We start from the raw sequence: 20,262 nt of genomic DNA, 5'->3' as shown, positions 1-20,262 counted from the left end.
AAGTCAGCATTTTTAAACACACGCAAGAGAAAACATTTGTTTAAGAAGTTCCTGGATGAAAAGTTCCCAGGTGAGGACATTCCCCTGTTTCCAATGCCAGTGTTGACAAGGTGGTCTTCCTGGTACGACTCCGCTTCCTACCTCGCCGACAATCTTGAGGCCATTGTTGAATTTTTGACCAGTGATGAAATTTCCTGTATCAACATTACTGGAGTAGAGTACTTCTCTACTGCATCAAGGGATGATGTTAAGTGTGTGAAAATCCAGGCAGTTTTTGTAAAAGAAGTGTGTGAGGCTACTGTACACCTTATCAAGAAACTGGAAGGGTCATCATATCCTTGCAGTCACACACTCAGTGGTGAAATCTGCAAAAATAGATCAGGTTTTGCAGCTTGCTACAAGTGGAAACTTTGGGCAGAAAGTAAATGAGCTCTTGATTGCTTGTGAAAAAACGGTCTTCAAAGGGAAAATCATATCTGCCTTGGTGACAGCAGCATCACATGCATCAACAAAACTCCTGTCATTAAAGGCAGGTGATCCTTCTCAGAAATTTTATCAAAATGTTTCTGTATTTGATCCCTCAGAAATTGTGCTCGAAAGCATCTCTCCCGAACTCGGCAAAAAGTTTAAAAAGCTGTTCTTGCTCTCCAAGCTCTGTGAAGACATTTTACTTCAGGGGTACAAGGAACTGCAGTTCCTTGTGCAAACAAAGTTGAGTGAAAACCAAACTGTTGACATTGTTTTACCCCTTATGGCGGTTTCAGTGAACTATCCTGACTTTGCTCGTGCTGCTTTGCAGTCTGTTTGGGTACCATGTGCTAACGTTGACTGTGAAAGGTTTTTTTCTAACTACAACAACATTCTTAGTGATAAGCATCATAGTTTGAAACAAGAAAATGTTGAAATATTTACTGCAATTTATTTTGAAAGTTAAACTTTGCTGTTTCCTCAGACATAGACATTATGTTAAAGATAAAATATTATTCACCAAGTGTTTCAGTGAATTACATTGTTTTTACAAGTATTTGCTAAGGGTTGTCTTTGTATTTTTTAAACTTTTTTTTTTAGTGATTATTTGCAATAACTGAAATGTTACTGTATTTGCTAAGTTTTCATATGTATTATGTTGTTTCCTCAGTTAAAAAAAAAACACTTCCCCATTTATTAATTCACTTAATTGGAAGTATCAGAAGGTTAAAATTGTTTATACATCACGAGAAAACTATTGCGGAATCATTAAAACACTTAATATGAAAACACTGATTTTCCCTTCCTGAAAGTACCGCTTTCTGGGTTTGAAAATACCGCTTTATGTATGCCACTTGAAAGTACCGAAAAATTCCCTTCCCTAACAATGGGTAATGTACCAAAGATATTTGCATTATGTAAAATTACACCTTTGAGACTACTTTTGGACGAGTCTATAAATAACCTCCACTCACTTAGATTGTAAGTGACATTAAAGAAATTCAGTAAACCAGAGAGTCTTATTCTTTAAAGAATCTTATTAAATCCTTCTCATGAGTCCTATACCAAGAAAACGAAACTCCAGGTAGTAAAAGATTTTTTGCTTTCAATCTTGATCCAAGCAATTTAGCAGATTCCTTTGTCAGATTTAAGTCACCAGTTAAATCGTTAAGTTCATTTTGAGTGAACAATTTTGGTGCAGAATTTTGTTTGGACTTATAATCATCAGCATTATCAGATTCATTTTCTGAACTGCTCTCCTGCAGCACATTTTTGAGAACGGGAGTTGGAACTAGGATAGGAAGAGATTCACAATGTGTAACTGGTTGTATGGCCGTAAGGAATGTTAGGATATTTTATGTCCTCAGTTTTTGAGTTTTGACCGTGAACGTTAACCATACAGAAATAACAATCGTTAATATGATTTTGTGGCTCCCTCCAAACGATTGGAATTGCAAAGGGCATTGATTTTTTTTGCACAATTTTTCAACAGTCTCAGTCCCTCGACACATGTACGACATACCTTGTGTGGTGCACAGTTTTTGTCTTGATCACCAAGCTTTATGCCGAAGTAAGCACATAAGATATTTCTCACAAAACTACTGATGTCTTGTCTTTGCTTAGCAGTTACATAACTACCACAAATATAACAGAATACATTTGGGTTATTTAAACACTTACAGAACTAATTTCTCAAGTATAACCTCACACTACAGCATGTAAAGAATGAATTACTGTTTCCCTCCTAAAGCCAGCTGGTTGTAACAAGTGTTGCCAACTATTACCTCATCAAAATAAAATTTCCCCTTCACAATGAAAATTCCCTTTGTAAAATTTATGTTTAAATAAAAAATGAGTTATCTCAATTTGCAAAAAAAAAACTTTACGTGATAGGGAAAAATGGATTGCAGATCTGGAATCAGTGCAAAAAAATACTTTAGGAACACCTAAAATCAGAGGATGATAGAAAATCATGTTGCACAGTGCAATCAATCTGAATGGGATTCAGGAAGTGTCACTTGACAATTAGTGGCACCCAACGTGGGGCCACCTTTAGGACACATCAGGAGACACCCACCCACCCACCGCTACCCCCCTTAGATTAAATGAGCAGTTCCTCAAATTAACAGCTAGTTCCGAGATTGCCCATAACTCAGTGGCATCCAAGACCGGTTAGATCAATCATGACTGCCGACCATGTTCAGGAAAGCAGTGTAAACTTTCCCCAGGCTACAGAAGCGCTGTACTACCTGGAGTGCAACACCTGCTCAAGGAAAGTTCATGGACAATGCCTCAGTGGGACAAAGAAAGCCTGCAATTGGGAAGATATGGAGTTCTGATTTGTCGACTGTCAGCTGCAAGCAAAGATATGTGCCTTCACCTCATGTAATGGCACGGGCAGACCTTCCACCTCCCAGAAATCAAATTACAGGATATTTTTTTAAGGATCATCTAACCTCCCCCCCTCCCCCCTCCCCGCCCCCCGGGCGTATTTTCTCCCAAAATTAAAAAGAAACTGTTAACTTTCACCTCGAGAAACTAACATATTTATAAATTACATTACACTTGTGCCACTCTTCAATACAATGAAAATTTTAAAACCATCACTATACAGAAACAAATAATCAAAGTTTTGAGTTATAGACTTACCAATTGTCCCTTCAAATTGCTGTTCCACATACATATTGGATCCATTTATTTTAGACATAACTTAACAAATGGTAACAAAATAATTTTAGGTACGTAATTCACTGTTTGTTCAGTTTTTAAGCTCATTATCCTACAATATGGCCTAACTTTAGCCTGAAAATTTAAAAGTTTGTAATACGAGCATATATTAAAAACTAAGTTACTGTCTACACTCAAAATAATCACAATGTATCCATATGACTTTACTTTTACTTCTCCAGTAGAGTTTCTTTCATTTTTGTTGTTGCAGATTTGGCCCTCTCCAATGTTTGTGAATATTAAAACTGTGTTCAAAACAAGATCCACGTTGTGATGATTTAATGGTCAGTAGTTTCCCTAAAGTTTCATCACCAAGGGATGATCGAAACTGAGTTTTGGTTTTTGTGACCATACTGAATACTCTCTCGCATTCTGCGTTGCTATGGGGAATTATCAGTATACCCAACATTACTTTAACAAGTTTGTCATATTTACGAATGCCATCTGCAGACACAATTTCACCAACCAAATACCATTTGGTATCAATCCTTTCCTCCTGCTCAATTTCTGGGGTTAGTTTTTGTAACTGAAATCTAAAAAACTGAGACTGCAATATGTCCATTTCTCTAGGCAAATCATCTGCACGAACACCCAACATTTTTGGAAATCGTTCCACAAAAAATTTAACACTTGAGAAAGATGCTGTGCTGATTGAGGAGATGTTTGCTACCTCGGCATGCATCAAAACATCACTTTTCAAAGGGAACTTGTGTATCATATAGTCACATATTGTAGAATAAAACTTTCTAACAGAAGTGAAGAATACCTCCTTATCCTCATGCTTCAGAGAATCTACTACAGTGGTAGTAGCACTACCAATGACTATATCCGAGTCCTGTTTCTGATTTCCTTCACTGTGATAGTCAATTTCCAGCAATGAAGGTGATGAAAGGACAACTGATGGCTTGACAAATTTGGACATAAAATTTTGCAGCATGTCAAGTATATAACGGTTCGTTATATACAAAAAATAAACAGATGTCCACCAATTTTAGTTTTTGTTTTATTTTTTCACAATAGAATGCACCGACGATTCCAAACACTTCCAATGGTTCATTCACTCGTTCCACATGTATATCTGACTGTTGAAAATTGCTAGTATTTCGCATGATGAGAATTAACGGAAAAAATAGCGTCCTTCAGTAATGTTTCACTGCAAGTACCCGAAGATGGTGCGACCTCGAACAGGGCCGCACCCCGCGAAAACAAATTTCGCTACGAGCCGAACGCCGACGAAGGTGGCCGCAATTTCTAATTTAATACTGTTCGAAAGAAAATAAAACAAATTAGGTTGACTTAATACTCGGCCTGGCTCTGACCACCAACGTTAAATTATCCATTAGCAAATTACTTCATAATCTGGCGAGAAGCCACCGAACGCGACCTACTGGGGCAGCGATCGACAGACGACTGGTGAAGTCCTGCCACGCTCTTCTCCACGCAGGGAGTAGACATCACATGACCTCACCGACCAATTACACGCACTCTTCATTCATGCTACAGATACAAGCCAATCACAGAACAAGTTACAATACATGAAAAAACCTTTTACACACAGAACTCTGGGCTTCCCCTGATCTATCTCTTTTCAATTTCACATCAAAATCGGGGACTTCCATTCTCGTTCTCTCTCCCACACCGTGAGAGAGCAGTTATCACTCAGTTCCCACGCAGGGGGGAAATTACCGTCTTTATCTCGGTTGGCGGGGAAGCACTGTTTCTTTCTCACTCCCACTTACAGCAGACACAGTCCCGTGATTTATAATTATATTACAATACGTTAATAAAAATTAAGAACAGCAATCATAATACAAATTACTTTACCAAAATTAAACTTATTGAGAAAAACCTGAAAAAGTAGGCCTAAACAGGTAAAATTCTAGGACAGCGACTTCTTTGTGAATAATTACATAAAAAATAGTACTGATTGAAAATGTCTAATAAAATAATCAATACCTTCTTAAAAACATAGCAAGTGAAAAATATCAACCCTAAAATATATAACAAACTGTAAAATATAATTAGAAAGACTTTTTAAGAAATATTTACATTTATGAAAATAGTTTAAAAGAAAAATTATTTAATTAGGAGGGCAGGGTTCTGCAACATTACAAGTAAAATAGACAATAAATGGATATGAGGTTGGAGAACTATGTTTGGAGTTTCAAATACTGGCAAAGTACTTGACACAAATAAGCAAAATGCCTTGTTTACATCAGATGACAAAAACAAAAACAATCTTTCTTCACGTTGAGGGCTGCGCGCACGTTCCCGGTGACTTTAAGGTGTTATGAATGGGCGCCACTACGTGTAAGGGCACGTGGACCCGGCGGAGTCTCTCTCTCAGGGCGTGACGTAGCCCAGGTGGGGACGAGTTACCAGCCCTTTCTACCCTATCTAGATCCAGACCTGGCCCGCTCTAGGCGTCGGGCACGCCACACTCCTAGGCTAAATAGGCTCACTCACCACGTGGTTAAATAAAGTACTCAGGTTTTACTTATACCCAGATTTAATTCCACGAACACGCTTCCCTCTACGCACGTTACACTTTACACGGTTAAAAAGCCTGAGGCACGAATCGGCTTAAGTGAATGCATGGTCCACACACGTGGCCATGCTATAAAGTATGCTTAGTACACAATGGTTAAAAAGTCGACTGAGACAATTAATTATTAATGCAGCCCGCCGACCGAGAGCTGCCCCGAGGAATGACGGACGAAAGAGATTTAAGAATTAATTAAGATACAGAATTACTTGATCAGTGGTTCACAACGGTTGAGGTCCCCGGGGTGCTGGCGCGTCTGCTCTCGGTCAGTGATGAAGCTGGACTGGGCTGAGCTCATCGCTTGCAGGTGGCAACATGGCGCCCTTCGCGCCGAACACAATTACCGTTACAACATTCTGCGATTCCGTGCCCCGGCGAAAGTTACGTAAATCATAGATTACATTAATAAATATATAAAAATTACTGGCAATTTAAAATACATTAATGTTTACGTAGTTAATGAGAATTATTATAAAACATTCCTACCTTCGTCCAAGTCCGTGCCTATTCGGGTCCGCCCGGGCAACGTCTGTAGTTCTTTCAAGTAACATGATATTTAAATTAAAGATTACATGAGTAAACTGCACAAACACTGGGGCAAAAAAATGAATGAAAACAAAAGGTTTACAATTAAAATTAAACTTAGCAAATTAGGGGGTCGCCGCACTGCTTCTAAGCGCCCTCTTGTGGTAGTTCGTGGCGCGCAATTCAAACACACGACTACGTACATGGTGGTACAAATGCCAGGGAAGGGAAGGAGGATGTTGGGGAAACGGAGACTGACTAGGCTCATTGGGGCGAAACCCCGGCTGACGTCAATTGCCCCCCCCTCGAGTAGCCGGTCATGGCGACGTTTCCGCTAGGTTGTCGGGGGGCGTGGTCGCCCCTGACGTGCCTTCTGTTCCTGAGCCCCTTATCAAACAGCAGCTGGGCTCCCTCGCGACCCCCCGGGGTCGTAGCGTGTATCGCGGCGCCGGGACTGGGACTTGTGGCGCAAGGTCTCCCCTCTCCTCCCGCGGTGCTTCGTCTTCCTGCGGCTCGGATACTGTCACCCGGAACGTGGAGTCTGCCAACGAGTAATGCAGAGGCCACAGTGGCTCGTCTGGTGAGCCCGGCCTACTCTCTACTTCCTCCGGCCACCTTACAAGTGGTTGGGATGCTGACTGGCTCTCCGTCGTTCCGGGCGTGTCCCTGAGAAATCCCTTGAAAGGCGAGATGTCACCCCCAGAGTCTTCGAACAGCCGTCTCGGCCGGACCTCTGTGACTGCGAAGGGTGTCGCCTGTCCCGCCTCCAGGTTCGGGAAGCCTCTGAACCCGCCCCCGTCTGTTGGGGTGGACGTGGCCAGCTGTGCGGCCGCCCTCCCGTCTGTCCCGCCCCCCGTCTCCGCCTCTTCCTGTCCCGCCTCCGTCCCGTCCGCCGTCTCCGTCTCCCTGCCGCGTCTCTGCTCCGTCCTCTGTTCCGCCCGCCGTCTCCGCCTCTTCCTGTCCCGCCTCCGTCCCGTCCGCCGTCTCCGTCTCTCCCTGCCGCGTCTCTGCTCCGTCCTCTGTTCCGCCCGCCGTCTCCGTCTCTTCCTGTGCCCGGCGTACATCGTCCCGGTGATATTTCGCGGCCCGGCCTGAGGGTAACTTTATCACGACCGCCGTGGGCCCCGCCTTGATCACCATCACAGGGCCAAACCACTTTGGCGCCAGGCCGGCGCAGAAGTTGCGTCGGCTGGAGGAGAGTGGGTGGAGCCTCGCGTAAACCAGCTGACCTGGTTTCAGTTCAGGGGGCGGGCGGGTCGTCTCGGGCGTGCGTTGCGCTTGGTAGGCCGCCTGGTTACGTCGCGCCATGTCGTGCGTCTCGGCCAATCGCCTCAGGCGTCTTTCGGGGCTCTCTACTTCCGGGTCTGTTTGTTGTTGCCGCACGTGGTATTCCCCGGGGAGGGTGAGGTTCCGCCCCTGGACCATGGTGGCTGGTGTTTCGCCAGTTGCCGCGTTCACCCGCCGCCGGATACAGTACAGAATGTCCGGGATGTGAGTGTCCCATTGGGCGTGGTCGTCCGCGAGTCTCAACCGCAGTTGAACCTTCACCTCCTGGTTGCGTCGTTCCGTGGGGTTCGAGCGGGGGTGGTACACGGGTGTGGTGTGTAGGATTACTCGCCATTTTCTCCCCAGCTGCGCCCACTGGCGCCCGACAAATTGGGTGGCATTGTCCGACAACAGGACCCGGGGGTAGCCCCACCTAGGAAAAAACTCCGTTTCTAGGCTGCGTGCAATGGTGCCGGCGCGGATGTTCGCAAGGGGATAGGCCTCCACCCAACGCGTGTAGCAGTCTGTCACCACCAGCAAGAATCTTTTCCCTCGGGGCGAGCGGGGGTATGGTCCCATTAGGTCTAAGGCGACTGTATGGAATGGCTCGGTGGGCTGCCTGGGTACCTGCTGGGCTGTCCCGTCGGTGCGGCGCGCCTTGTGCCTTTGGCAATGTTTACATCTCCTCACGCAGTCCCGTACAAACTTGTTTACCCCTGGCCAGTAGAACTGTTCCCGAAGGTCGTGCCGCGTCTGGTCTGCGCCGAGATGTCCGGCCAGCCTGTTCACGTGGTACATGTCAAACACCTCCCGGCGGGTGGTGCTGGTGCGAATGTCCGCCATTGGCTGTCTGTCCCCTTAGGCCGTGCCTGCAGTGTCCCGTCCAATACACGGTAGCCTTCACATTCTCCGCTCCCGCAACGGCGCACGATCTCCTGTGTGTCAGTGTCCGTGAGTTGGGTCGCTCGCACGTAGGCGTCTAAGTCATCAAGCTCCGCGCCTGGCGGTAATGTCGGTGTGGCGTCAAGGCTTAAGGCACACAATGCGGCTGGGGGTGTCTGGGTGCGCGGGGTCCTGGGCACGCGCCCGCTGGATGGTGGCAAAAGATCCTCCCACTCGGCGTCGTCACAGGCTGTGACGGTGACGTCCGGATTCCGTGACAGCTCGTCCGCCAGTTCGTTCTGTTTTCCCGGTACATGCTCGACTTCGAAATCTAAGGCCTGTAGGAGCATGGCCCTGCGCGTCAGCTTTGAACGTCGCCCCTGCATCGTGGCTAGCCATTTGAGACATTGACTGTCCGTCCTCAGCACGAATTTCTGCCCCTCCAGGTACAAATGCCAGGGAAGGGAAGGAGGATGTTGGGGAAACGGAGACTGACTAGGCTCATTGGGGCGAAGCCCCGGCTGACGTCAACGTGATAGACTATTTCCAAAACTGTCACCATGTTTTGACTTCTGATTACTTGAGCGTACACTTTGTGATTCAGAACTTCTCTTTTTCAGAACAGGATTAACCAATTCAATTTTACCACATTTTTTGCTTGAAACAGACCTGGAACCAGAACTTTGACCGTGTTCTTTGCTAGAAGCAGACCTGGAACCCCCATCCTTGCAAGTGAGAAAATAATTTTTTGGGCTGTTTGTGAGCTTCAGTTTCGGAATTGTGAACGTATCTAAAGTACTTCCAGAAGACTTCTTAGAATTTACTTCAGTCATGAACAGACTTGTGAATGGTTGCCACTGCTGCAATAATCTTGCCAGACACCTCCCTAATGTAAGCCAGCGCGTGCAAACGTGTTTGAGAACTTTTCTAGTTTCTGTTATGCAACTGCTGAAAGTCATGTAACTTTTCCTTTTGCTTCACACTTTTTTCAAGATATTAATATATAACTAAGTACTTGTCAATGTTAACTGGAAGGCATGCAGCTCCTTTCTCTGCTGACAAATTTATTAAATGACATGGATACCCTATCACTAACATTTTTTCTATTTCTGTTGTTAGAACAGCTGCCACTCCACTCTTCTGCCCTATCATAACCGGCGCATTGTCCGTACTCAAAGCTACACAATTTGACAATGTAATTTCACATGATTTCATTTCAGATAGCAAAAGATTGCCAATATTGTGTCCAGTAGAGTCACCTACTAAAGAAGGTACACTCAGCAAGCAACTTTTTACTTTGTGTGTTTCATTATTATAGAACGTCACTACAATAGGATACAACTTTGAGTCACTTTGATTACTACCATCTGTAGCAATAGAAAATGTAGTATTTTTCAAAGCCACAACAAGTTTTTCCTTTTCCAAGTCACCCAGTACATTAACAATTGACGCCGTTAGTACGCACGTGCTTAGAGACATCGCACTTCCCGCCATGAGAGACAGTGAAATCACACCTGCACACAGTACAAAACGCATACGTAGCTCCTAACCTCGACTCGATTATCATTGGAAATTCCAATGAATAATCATTCTTGAATTTTGCGTGGTATTTCTTCGACATTATAACTTTATATTCTTTTGACCACAAATAAATAATGTGTTATGAACGGTAACCATTTTACTACACGCACAGAAAGCAGGTGAGAACTACCAAAGTTGTAGACAAAAATGTTTCCTAATCCCCGAATTGTCGTTTATTTGAGAATATTACGGTACAGTAACAACAAACACAATTTTATTCTCATTCAAAGTACAATAATATAGTACATAATACTAGTGTTAATCAATATTTATGGCACGGTCACGCAGCGCTGACATCGTAAGCCGAGCAACGAACTACTATTGATAGTATAATTATTCGATCATGAGTCAACTGACGTCAAAATCGGGAGAATGACGCATCAAATCATGAAGGCGGGAGATTACATAAAAAAATCGGGAGTCTCCCGCCTAAATCGGGAGAGGTGGAAGGTCTGCACGGGTCACGAACAAGTAGCTTGTGATAATTGTGCCTGCTCATATCATACAGTATGACTAGGTTGGAGGGAAGAGGTGATAGGCATCGAGGGATTAGAGTATAAGTGTACTTCTTGTAGGATGCACCCACACCCAATACTGTGGTCCAATCTCTTACCACCCAATACTGGCATCGGGAGCTTGTTGCTGCCAGATTTCGCAGGACTGTCATGAAAACCCAGCAGACTTCCTAGACCATTGCGAAGGTCAGACTATAGAGTTGGGAATCTCACGCTGTCACTGGCTCCAACATGGCCAATGCCAACTAAAAGGGAGTGCTGCCACATGGAGACGCACGTACTGGGACTTTGTCTCAAACTGGGATAAGTTGAGGGCACAACTTACATCCAACTTAGCAGGGGCGGAACTGTTGGCTGATTTTAGCTGACAGTTTTACAGCAGGGAATAGGCCCGCAAGACAAAGCCAAGATTTTCATTCGCAGGAAAATGAAAATCTACCTATGACTATACTCAGAACAGCCCCAAGAAGCAGGCATCCCCTACATGAAAGAACTGTTACAGCCAAGCACACATTCGTACTTGCATGCACCCACCCCCAGCAAAGGATGTCAAGGAATTAGTGGAGAAAGCATGGGCCTTAGAAAGGGACAGACTGGGTAAACCCCCTTCTGGGAATCCTCCCACCAAATCAGTACCCCCGAATATTGGCCTGATTCCAAAGGTCACGGGGCGAAACAGAAGCACAGGCTATGTGATGCTGGTATTGTCTGGGGTTCCATCTAAATGTACATTGCTCGACCCACTGAAATAACGAAGAACAGAACCAAAATTCTTGGGGAGAAGCAGGCAATCAGAAACCATCAAACCAACCTGAGACCAAACAAGGATATCTTCCCTTAAAACCAAGGGCAAGTGGAGGCATATTCACCAATCCTAAGAATTGTTTTACAAGTCGAGGACTGAAATACATTGGTCCTCCTCAGTTAGGCTGCAACGGCTAGCTTCATCTGCATAGACGAAGTGCCAAAGAACAGAAGAAAAGAGGTCATCCATCAGACCCTGGAGAAAAAAAATTCAGATTACAGGAAGCATTTCATTTCGTCTCTAGACCCAATCCGGCAAAGCCCTCACTCCATTGATAGTGGCATATCAACTAGAAGATGATTTAATTTTATACTAGTAATGGTTACAGGAACATGGTTGTGTATTGGATTTCGATAAGAGGAGAGCCCATTTTGTTTGTAATGAATGAAACATGAGCATTGGATTGAGTGTCCCTCAATTCAATCCCCGCAGGAGATGCAAATTGAGAATGGGCAATCCCCTAGCCAGTATCAGAGATGCCACCAAGAATGGTTATAAAATCCTGTATTAGACCATAAAAAATCCTGTAAAATCCTGTAAGAAGAAAATTTCTGTAAACAGGTTTTTCATTCGCGCCAACATTTTTTTTACAGCTACGACACAGGAGAAAACAAAGTATTATAAGCATATTTATTCAAAAAACAGCTTTTCCTTTATTCCAGTTGCATAGGCCTACTTTAAAATAATAATAATGAATGTAGATAAAAAACAGATAAGTTTACATGTAAAGAGTTAAGTACCAGTATGAGGTTCTCACAAAAATCACTTAAAAAATATACGCACAGACTATGACGTATTTGCAGGCATTTCTTGCCTGAACATTCCAACTGCTTCACTTCTTCAGGTTCCTATTTTTTTTTTTCTCAGCTCATCAGTGAGTTTGAATTTTAGCCCCAAATTTTTGGTCCTGTTGTGGCAGTGCAACAATGCATTCAACATTGGCATTTCTAAACGTGACCTGTGTGCAGTTTTCACAATTTTCAAATTACTGAAAATTCTTTCTACAGCAGCATTGCTGTGAGGAAGACAAAGCATCGCTTTAGCTAGTCTTGAAAGTAACGGAAACATTGGTTTTCCATTTTCTTCTGCTTCGGATACAGTGTGCCAGTATGTGTCAATATCCATCACAGATGAATTTTCCTCAGGTTCCTTCAGTGAGTATGAGATTAATTCTTCCTGTAGCTCGTCCCGTTTGTCATCTGGAATGTTATTCGGGAACCTAACCACTAGTGCTTCCAGTTTTTTCCAGTCACCTGATGACTTATGTGCAGGGTCCAAAATAACTAATTTTTTAAGTACTTCACCATTTAGAGGTAAGAGACGATACAGTTCTTGGGTTCCTGTCTCATTAAAGTCCCTCACACTTGAAAAGAAGTTTTTTATTTCTTCTAGGGATGCATGAGCAGTTTCTAGAAAATTTCTTGTTTTATGGCCTATGAATAGAGGCAAGATTTTGTGGTGTTATTTTAAGACAAATTTCGGCGTAAAGAAATAAAGATTTCGGTGTTATATGGTTTTTATTTTTTTTGCTCAAAATACCCACGGCAAAATTTTCTTGCTTTTCTGTATGACATGCAAATTTATTAAAACAAATATTAATAAACACTAAAACCTCATGATCTAATTAAAATTAAGTTCATTTGCAAATTCATAAATAATTAAATTCATTTGCAAATTCATAAATTCAAACTTTTAAATAACTACTAAAAATTTCACGACTTAATTACAATCACATACACTACAAAATTACACAATTAAGCACTTCCAAAGTTACTATTAAGACGGTTTTATTGAAATGCTATCATAGTTAAAATTTCCGCATTTTCTGGAGTGAGACGTTGTCTTCTGTCACTAACTACCAGTGAGTACCTGGAAAATGAACGTTCTGCATCAACATTTGATGTTGGGAACCAGATTGCCCTTAAACTGGCTTGAGCAAATTCACTGTAGTCCCCTTTAAGGGAGCAAAGTACCTTTGCAACATCAATTTGGCTTGTTTCTGGCAATGAATGTTCATCCTCAATTATTTTTTTGAAAGCAACTTAACCATGTATGACTGTGTCAATGGGAAGATGGGAAACAGAAGGCAAGTTATGCAGAGACTTCTGTAGGTTTGCATCTTCTATGCTAACCCTACTCACATTTCTTGGGTTGAACAGCAAATTAATGGCATTAAAGACTCTTGGATAAGGATCGTTGTCAATAAACTCACCCAGTTTCATTTCACATTTAAGTGAAGTCAACTTTAGGCACTGTTTCACATTCGCCTGTTCCACTGTGTTAAGTTCAGATAATTTTTCATTCATATTGGAGGAAAATACACCAACACTCAAAAGATGAAATTTTGTTTTGATGTCGCTCACTTTTGATCAGAGAACATGTGCTGTGGGGTAGGATGATCCTTCCATAAGGGTAAGCAAATCGACTAAAGATGCACATTTTTGTGACACGAATAAAGCTTGTAGTTCTGTCACTTTGATCTCTTCTAGTGTCATTTCTTTCAAAAATTTAACTCCACTGTTTCGATACTGATTTTGTCCAGAAACTCGATAATGTCACGCAAATGCTCATTAATGTAGTCAACAGACTCAAACCAAGTATTCCATCGAGTTATTACCGGCTGAGGAAATAACTTGTGCTTCGAAACATTTGATGGATATTTTGCCTTTAGAAATTCAATGTACTGGTGTTTGCGCTTTCTTGTGTTAAGGAAAGCATTTTTCATTTTCACCACAACATTATTAAGTTCCTCCATGTTAGTCTGCCACACAACTCCAACCAAATGCAGTTTGTGTGCCAAACACTGGCCACGGAGTAAATGATCCCCAAACAGACCCTGCAGTGTTGTGGCACATTTTCTCATGTACCGTGCGGAATCAGATACACATGCTACAACTTTTTATACTGCACCTCATACTTTTGAATAACATCAATAACTGCCTGGGCACAAGATGATGAGTCTGCACAGTCCAGCACAGCAGATACAGCGAGAAATACTGACTGTGCTGTGGATGGTTCAAGTGTTGTTGAAAACACAACACCCCCCTCTGTCAGTGGTCTCGTCACACAAAATTACAATAGGTTTATCCTTTACTGCCGTTTTAATGTCTTCTCGTTTTTTATCTGCTACTACTGGTATGTATCTTTTGCGAAGCCAGTCGGCAGTTAGGAGATCACCACCACCCTTCACAAACTCCTTGAACCACTCCCGTAGTTTTGGATGATCCAGCTTCTCCACTGGCACGTTGGCAGATACAAAAGCTTCTGTCATTTTTAATAAAAACTCTTCTTTGTCGTCCTTTACCTTTTTCGCTAAGTTTTCGCATTCTACTATGGAAACTTGTTGTTTAACAAATGAGTTTTGCATCAAACGCTTATGTTTCTCACTCGCGACATGTTTCACAAGCGTATCGCGTCTCTCATAGTCTAGCCTGCAGTTACAGAACTTGCACATTAAAATTTTATCACTGAAATAAAATCCTTCGCTGGAAAATTCTTTCGATCGGTCACTGGCAGAAATCTTCGTTTTAGGCATTATCAAAAATTTTTAATCACATAGGAAGAATTTAACCTCTTAATACGCAAAAACTTGCCGTGCTGGAAAGATCAAAACAATGGAGAATAGATGCGAGTACAAACGCATACCGAATACCAACATACGTACGTGAAAATTAATACCGACATAAACATGTACTATTTATTATTTACAATCGTTACGTTAAGCAGGGTTAATTTTATTTTCGTACCCTACGTACTTTATTTTAAATAAACAGTAAAAGCAATGCGCTTTAGTGTGTAATATTTTAATGATTAAAAACGTAATCTTAGAAAAACTTATTTTGGACGTTTGTTATTTTTGTAATTACAGAAAGTGAACGGCGGCCATTGTATCATAGTTATCAACATCTTAAATTATTATGGTACACAAGATTACCGTTTAAAGAAAATATTACGTTAATTCCGAGACTTCATTTTAAAATCTATAATGAATCACCGTCGCATATAATATATATGGCTGCTAGTTACTGTCAGAAATATTTGATTGTGCTGAAGATAGTGAATTGTCCTTACAGAATGGGGGAAAAAAAACGTAAATAATCAGGATAGACGAAATTTCGTGACATATCACGGATTTCGCACAATTTCGTTTTATTTCGTGTTTTCAAGTGGTTTTCGGTGTTATTTCGTTTTATCGCCCATTACCATATAATCGTGCCTCTACCTATGAACATGCCTGCATCTGTGAGCTGGTTTTCTCTCTTGTACTCAACAGCTGTAATTTCACATTTCTGTATGACTTCAAACTGTACAAAACTTGCATTGAATTGCCGTAGAAGAATACATATTTGTGGATGGAGCTTGTGAACACAAGGCCGTTCTTTTTGGAACATGACATTAAATTTTGTGAAACATGGGAGTAAGTACTGCCTGAAGGAAATAGAAATAAAGTTTTGCTGCATTAGACTGCAAGGTAATTCTAATCTGTTTCACAGCTTCAGAATTGGCCTCTTTTCCATCTAGTCTGTCAAAGTATTCTGCCAAAGCTGGCCATTGTTCTAAGAGACGCTCCACACAATTCAATAGGTCCAACCACCTGGTAAAACAAGGTCGCAGAATACTATGATTTTCTACTTCCATTAAATCTTGAATGGTGCTGAAATCATCTTTTCCTTTGCCAGATGACTTGAAATGAACATACACATCTTTGGCAAGCTGCTCACATACATCTGGTAACTGATTACAGGCGTGGGAAGCTGCTAAATGAGCAATATGGCACATGCAGTGCAGAAACCACACATTTCCCTGATGTTGCCTCACATGTGAAAGTACAGAATTAAATTCACCTACCATGGCTTTGGCACCTTCGGAGGACATGCTGAGACAGTTTTCCCAAGGGCTACAGTCTTGTTCAAATGAAGAATTTACCAAATTAAATAAGTTTTCTCCACTAGCCTGACCACTTAATTCAATCACTTAATACAGGTGAGTTTCAACTTTATCTGAAACAAACACCCTGGCCATAACATCAACTTGCCTCGTGAGAGTAACATCCGTTGACTCGTCAATCAGTAGTGTAAAAACTGATGTTTTCATAACACTAATTATGTTTCCTTCAACACAGGAACTCAATGCCTGAACAATGATCTGACTCATTTTTGTACGCGAGCAGTGAAAATTCTTAGCAATTTCGCTGTCAGGAAACATCTGCGGGACGAGTTTTGTGAAACTGTCGCTAAGTTTCTTTGCCAAATTGTTTTCACAAATAAAATTCGCCCACGTGAGCTCTGCATCTACAATTTTGTTGTCTGGTTTGCTGATGAAAGATGTGAGAGAAGTACTTTGTTCAGCAGACCTCTGATTTCTCTGGTGTATCTGTGTGCTTTCGTGATGCCTAAGATTATTCAGACCACCCTTTTGAATGTTAAAGTCCGACTGACACAATGAACACACTGCAGTAAAGTCTGTCTTACCGGGTTTCAGCCACTTTAATTCTACTTCCCACTCACATTTATATTGTTGTTTATACAGCGTTCGATCTGGAGATGCCTTGCGTTTTCTTTCCATTTCTTTCAATTACAATCTCCACAAAGATGCAAGCCGAATTTTTTGTACGTAACAATTACTTTAAAATTTACAACAAACTGTAAACACTCCGTCAATCCATCATAGAAATCGTGATTGCACGGTATAACAACACAGACTGTAAAAACACAGTCACAGATATCACTTCGCACAAATATTACTGGGCGTGTTCCATTACACGCACGAACACACCATCGCGCAGAAGAGAAAAACAGAACACTGTGTCCAAAACAACTGTCATAGATATTACGATGCACGGTATACTTTCATCAGTGAAATAAAAAAATGCTTCCAGACATAAAAGGTAGAGTGTGAATTGTTGTCATCTTAGAAAAATTGAAACGACGTAGCAAAGTGAAGTGTCTCTTGATGGCATGTTATCTATGAAGTGGAGCGGGAGCAGTAAGTAAATATTTATGTTTGTGCGCTCGTCAATTAAAATATCCGTGATTCGAAGTGCTTATCCGTTAATCCGGTGTAACTCCAAAATATCCATGAAAACGGATAAAATCCGTAAAAACTGCAACCCTGCTCTAACGCATGTCAGACAACACAAGTGGCAAGGCTGTCGCCAGCCAACAGGCTGATTGATGATGCCACAAGAACAACACTTGACGATTCGTGAGAGCTCAGCAGACCGATACTAGCGCTTCTTAGTAGATGGCCCAAACACTACCAGGGAAAAAGACATTCGAAGGTTGTCTATAAAATGTCTCCAATTTTTTGCACAAAGAAAAACATTTATTTGCAATGAACTATACATTGTTGGAAAGCCTGGACTTTACATACTATTTTTCTACATTATCTCCATTGCGATTGTTGCAGTTTTATATGCGTTTTAGTATTTTTCGTGTACTCGTGTCGTAGAACTCTCCTGCCACTACACGCAGGTAGCGTACGATCTCTTCTTTTAACTCCTTGGTGGTCGTGAAATTCATTCGACCTAGGTGTGACTTCAATGCAGGAAAGAGATGGTAATCATTTGGTGCTAGGTCCGGGCAGAAAGGGGTATCCCATCCAATTGGTTGATTAAGCTCAGTTGTAGCACGGATGGTGTGGGGATGAATGTTGTTCTGAGTCCTGAATTCTGGGTGAAGAGCCGAGGAGCCGACCGCCATCCTGGATTGTGATGTCACGGTGGCCATCTCGTATGCTACCTGTGCGCCGTAGTAGGAGAGTTCTGTGACACTGGTATACAAAAAATCATACATTGCATGCAAAAATGCATCTATCACATCAGGGACTATGTAGAAAAATAGTAGAAAGTCAAGGTTTTTCAACGTTTTGTTCATTGCAAATAAATGTTTTTTTTTTTTTTTTTTTCAATTGGAGACCTTATTTTACGGACTACATTATATTAGGGACATGAAAGACATCTCAGCAGCCAGACTGGAAGCTGTGGGAACATCTGATGCATTGCACACACCAGGAGAACCAAGCTGAACACCACAGTGTTTGAGAAATATTGGTGGCACGGGATCACCAAGCATGTAAGAAGATATGTCACTTGCTGTACTTCCTGCCGTCAAGGGACTAGAACCCAACCAAAATCACCAACATACCTCCGACAAGCTGGAACCCAGAAATCCATCAAGCCCTGATGAGACATTTCAGCATTTTTCAAATTACATTCATCATTACTACAGGATAACTTATACGTTTCCAGTTTTACAAAAGTTCAGTCTTTTTAAGTCCTAAATAAATTATTATAGTATAATTTTCCAACCGAACCGTTAATCTGCAGTGTGCATCCTGCCAGAGACAACACATCCACACATCACACACTGGCAGTTGTGGTGCGCAGCTTGAGCAAAATACATCGGCAGTCATTGCCAACCATTGCGGTCTACAGTTCCAGCAAAATAGTACCTTGACGCGGCTAATTGAGATAGAACAGGCTGCTACTGGTGGTCGTCCTTAAGAAAATGTGATGTGATTTATGGCTATGTGTATGGTCACATAATCCTAGCAGTGTACCTCCTCATTAACTCTTAAAAATTCTTAAATCTTAAATTATATTTCATGTGGAAAATTATTTTCATTACTACAGATCATGAATGTTTTGTGTTGTTAAAATGTAAAGAAATGTAAAATATTTTTGTTTGAACTATGAAGTTCCGTGATGTGATATCTTGGTTCCCAAAGTCTTGGAGCTAGTGGAGGCCAAGTCTGGTGATATTGTGGTCTCTCAGAGTGACCAGGGGTACGGTGTGTCGAGGGACCTTCAGATACACTCTGGACTTAGCCTGGCCAGAGAGCTGTTTGATAATACCTCCTCCTTGAGACTGCACTCTGCACAACCTCTGTTCATGCACAGGCCAGCTGGGTGGTGTGGGCCATTAGAGTCACACCCTCTGCCACTAATATTCAAGCAAAATAATAATTTAGTGATAATTTTTGGTTTCATGAGGCCAGAATGATTTATTATTATCAAGACAGTTAAAATCAAAATTATTTTTTTTTCTACAGAAATTCCTTAGTTTCATTATATTCCGGATATATGTGCTGAAGAAGTAAATTCAGTGTCGAACATAAATGTTTGCTCATTTTAATGTGAACGTTGATATTTTGAATGCTGTGTTTGTTTGCAGAGGGCTGATATACAAGTCATCTGTGGACTGCCTAGTGAAGACTGTTGAGAACGAGGGCTTGTTTGCCCTGTACAAGGGCTTCCTGCCCGTGTGGATACGTATGGCTCCGTGGTCTCTCACGTTCTGGCTGTCATTCGAGCAGATACGCTCCATGCTAGGCGCCACTAGTTTCTGAGCTCTGTGAGCTGAGTAGTCTGGGTAGCTGCTGTTGTACGCTTCCGTCACTGTATAACGTAGTCAAATGTACAACCACAGCAAACATCAATGAATTAACAATGCAACATCATTCTTTTCACTGTACTCATTAGTTACAAACTTGTACATGTAAGGATATTTTCTCAATATTGTTACAATTATCCTAATTAAAAATCCTGAAATAAATATATATGACTACACTTTATTAAAACAATAAATCACAAATAATACTCTAACATTATTTTGTTAATGCATAGATATGTGAATGTTACTTATTTTAACAAGTTGTGATTACAAATTGAGTTAAAACTGTTTGTATGGAATTAAGTTAATGTAATTTTTGAAGTTACACTATACTACTTTAGCAACATTAAAGGTAAAATTTTAATAAGTAAATGTAACAGAAATACAATGCAGTGCGTGTGCACCATGGACAAATGTTTAACATGCTGAAGTATAAAGTGCATGAGCATTTCAGCTATACCCACCCACCAAAGTCATCCATATATATGTAGTTGACAGCGTGAGGCATCATTAACCAATATATATTTGCTTACGTAAACATAAAAGGTCGTACTA

General features: G+C 41.6%; 1 protein-coding gene across 2 annotated transcripts in view; it reads left to right on the top strand.

Annotated features, from left to right (window-relative positions):
- LOC134531680 (mitochondrial uncoupling protein 4) overlaps positions 1-19,871 on the top strand; it is a 92,567-nt gene extending 72,696 nt beyond the window's left edge. For both annotated transcript variants that reach the window (XM_063367480.1, XM_063367481.1), the window contains exon 7: positions 19,489-19,871. In XM_063367480.1, coding sequence (XP_063223550.1) covers positions 19,489-19,663 — 175 coding nt within the window. In that variant the 3' untranslated portion in view covers positions 19,664-19,871. The remainder of the gene's footprint in view (positions 1-19,488) is intronic.
- The last annotated feature ends 391 nt before the right edge of the window (positions 19,872-20,262 follow it).

Source organism: Bacillus rossius, chromosome 5 (genome assembly GCF_032445375.1).
Source record: "Bacillus rossius redtenbacheri isolate Brsri chromosome 5, Brsri_v3, whole genome shotgun sequence".
Lineage (NCBI taxonomy): Eukaryota > Metazoa > Arthropoda > Insecta > Phasmatodea > Bacillidae > Bacillus > Bacillus rossius.
Note: the sequence above shows the minus strand (reverse complement) of the source record. Positions and strands in the feature narration are given on the sequence as shown.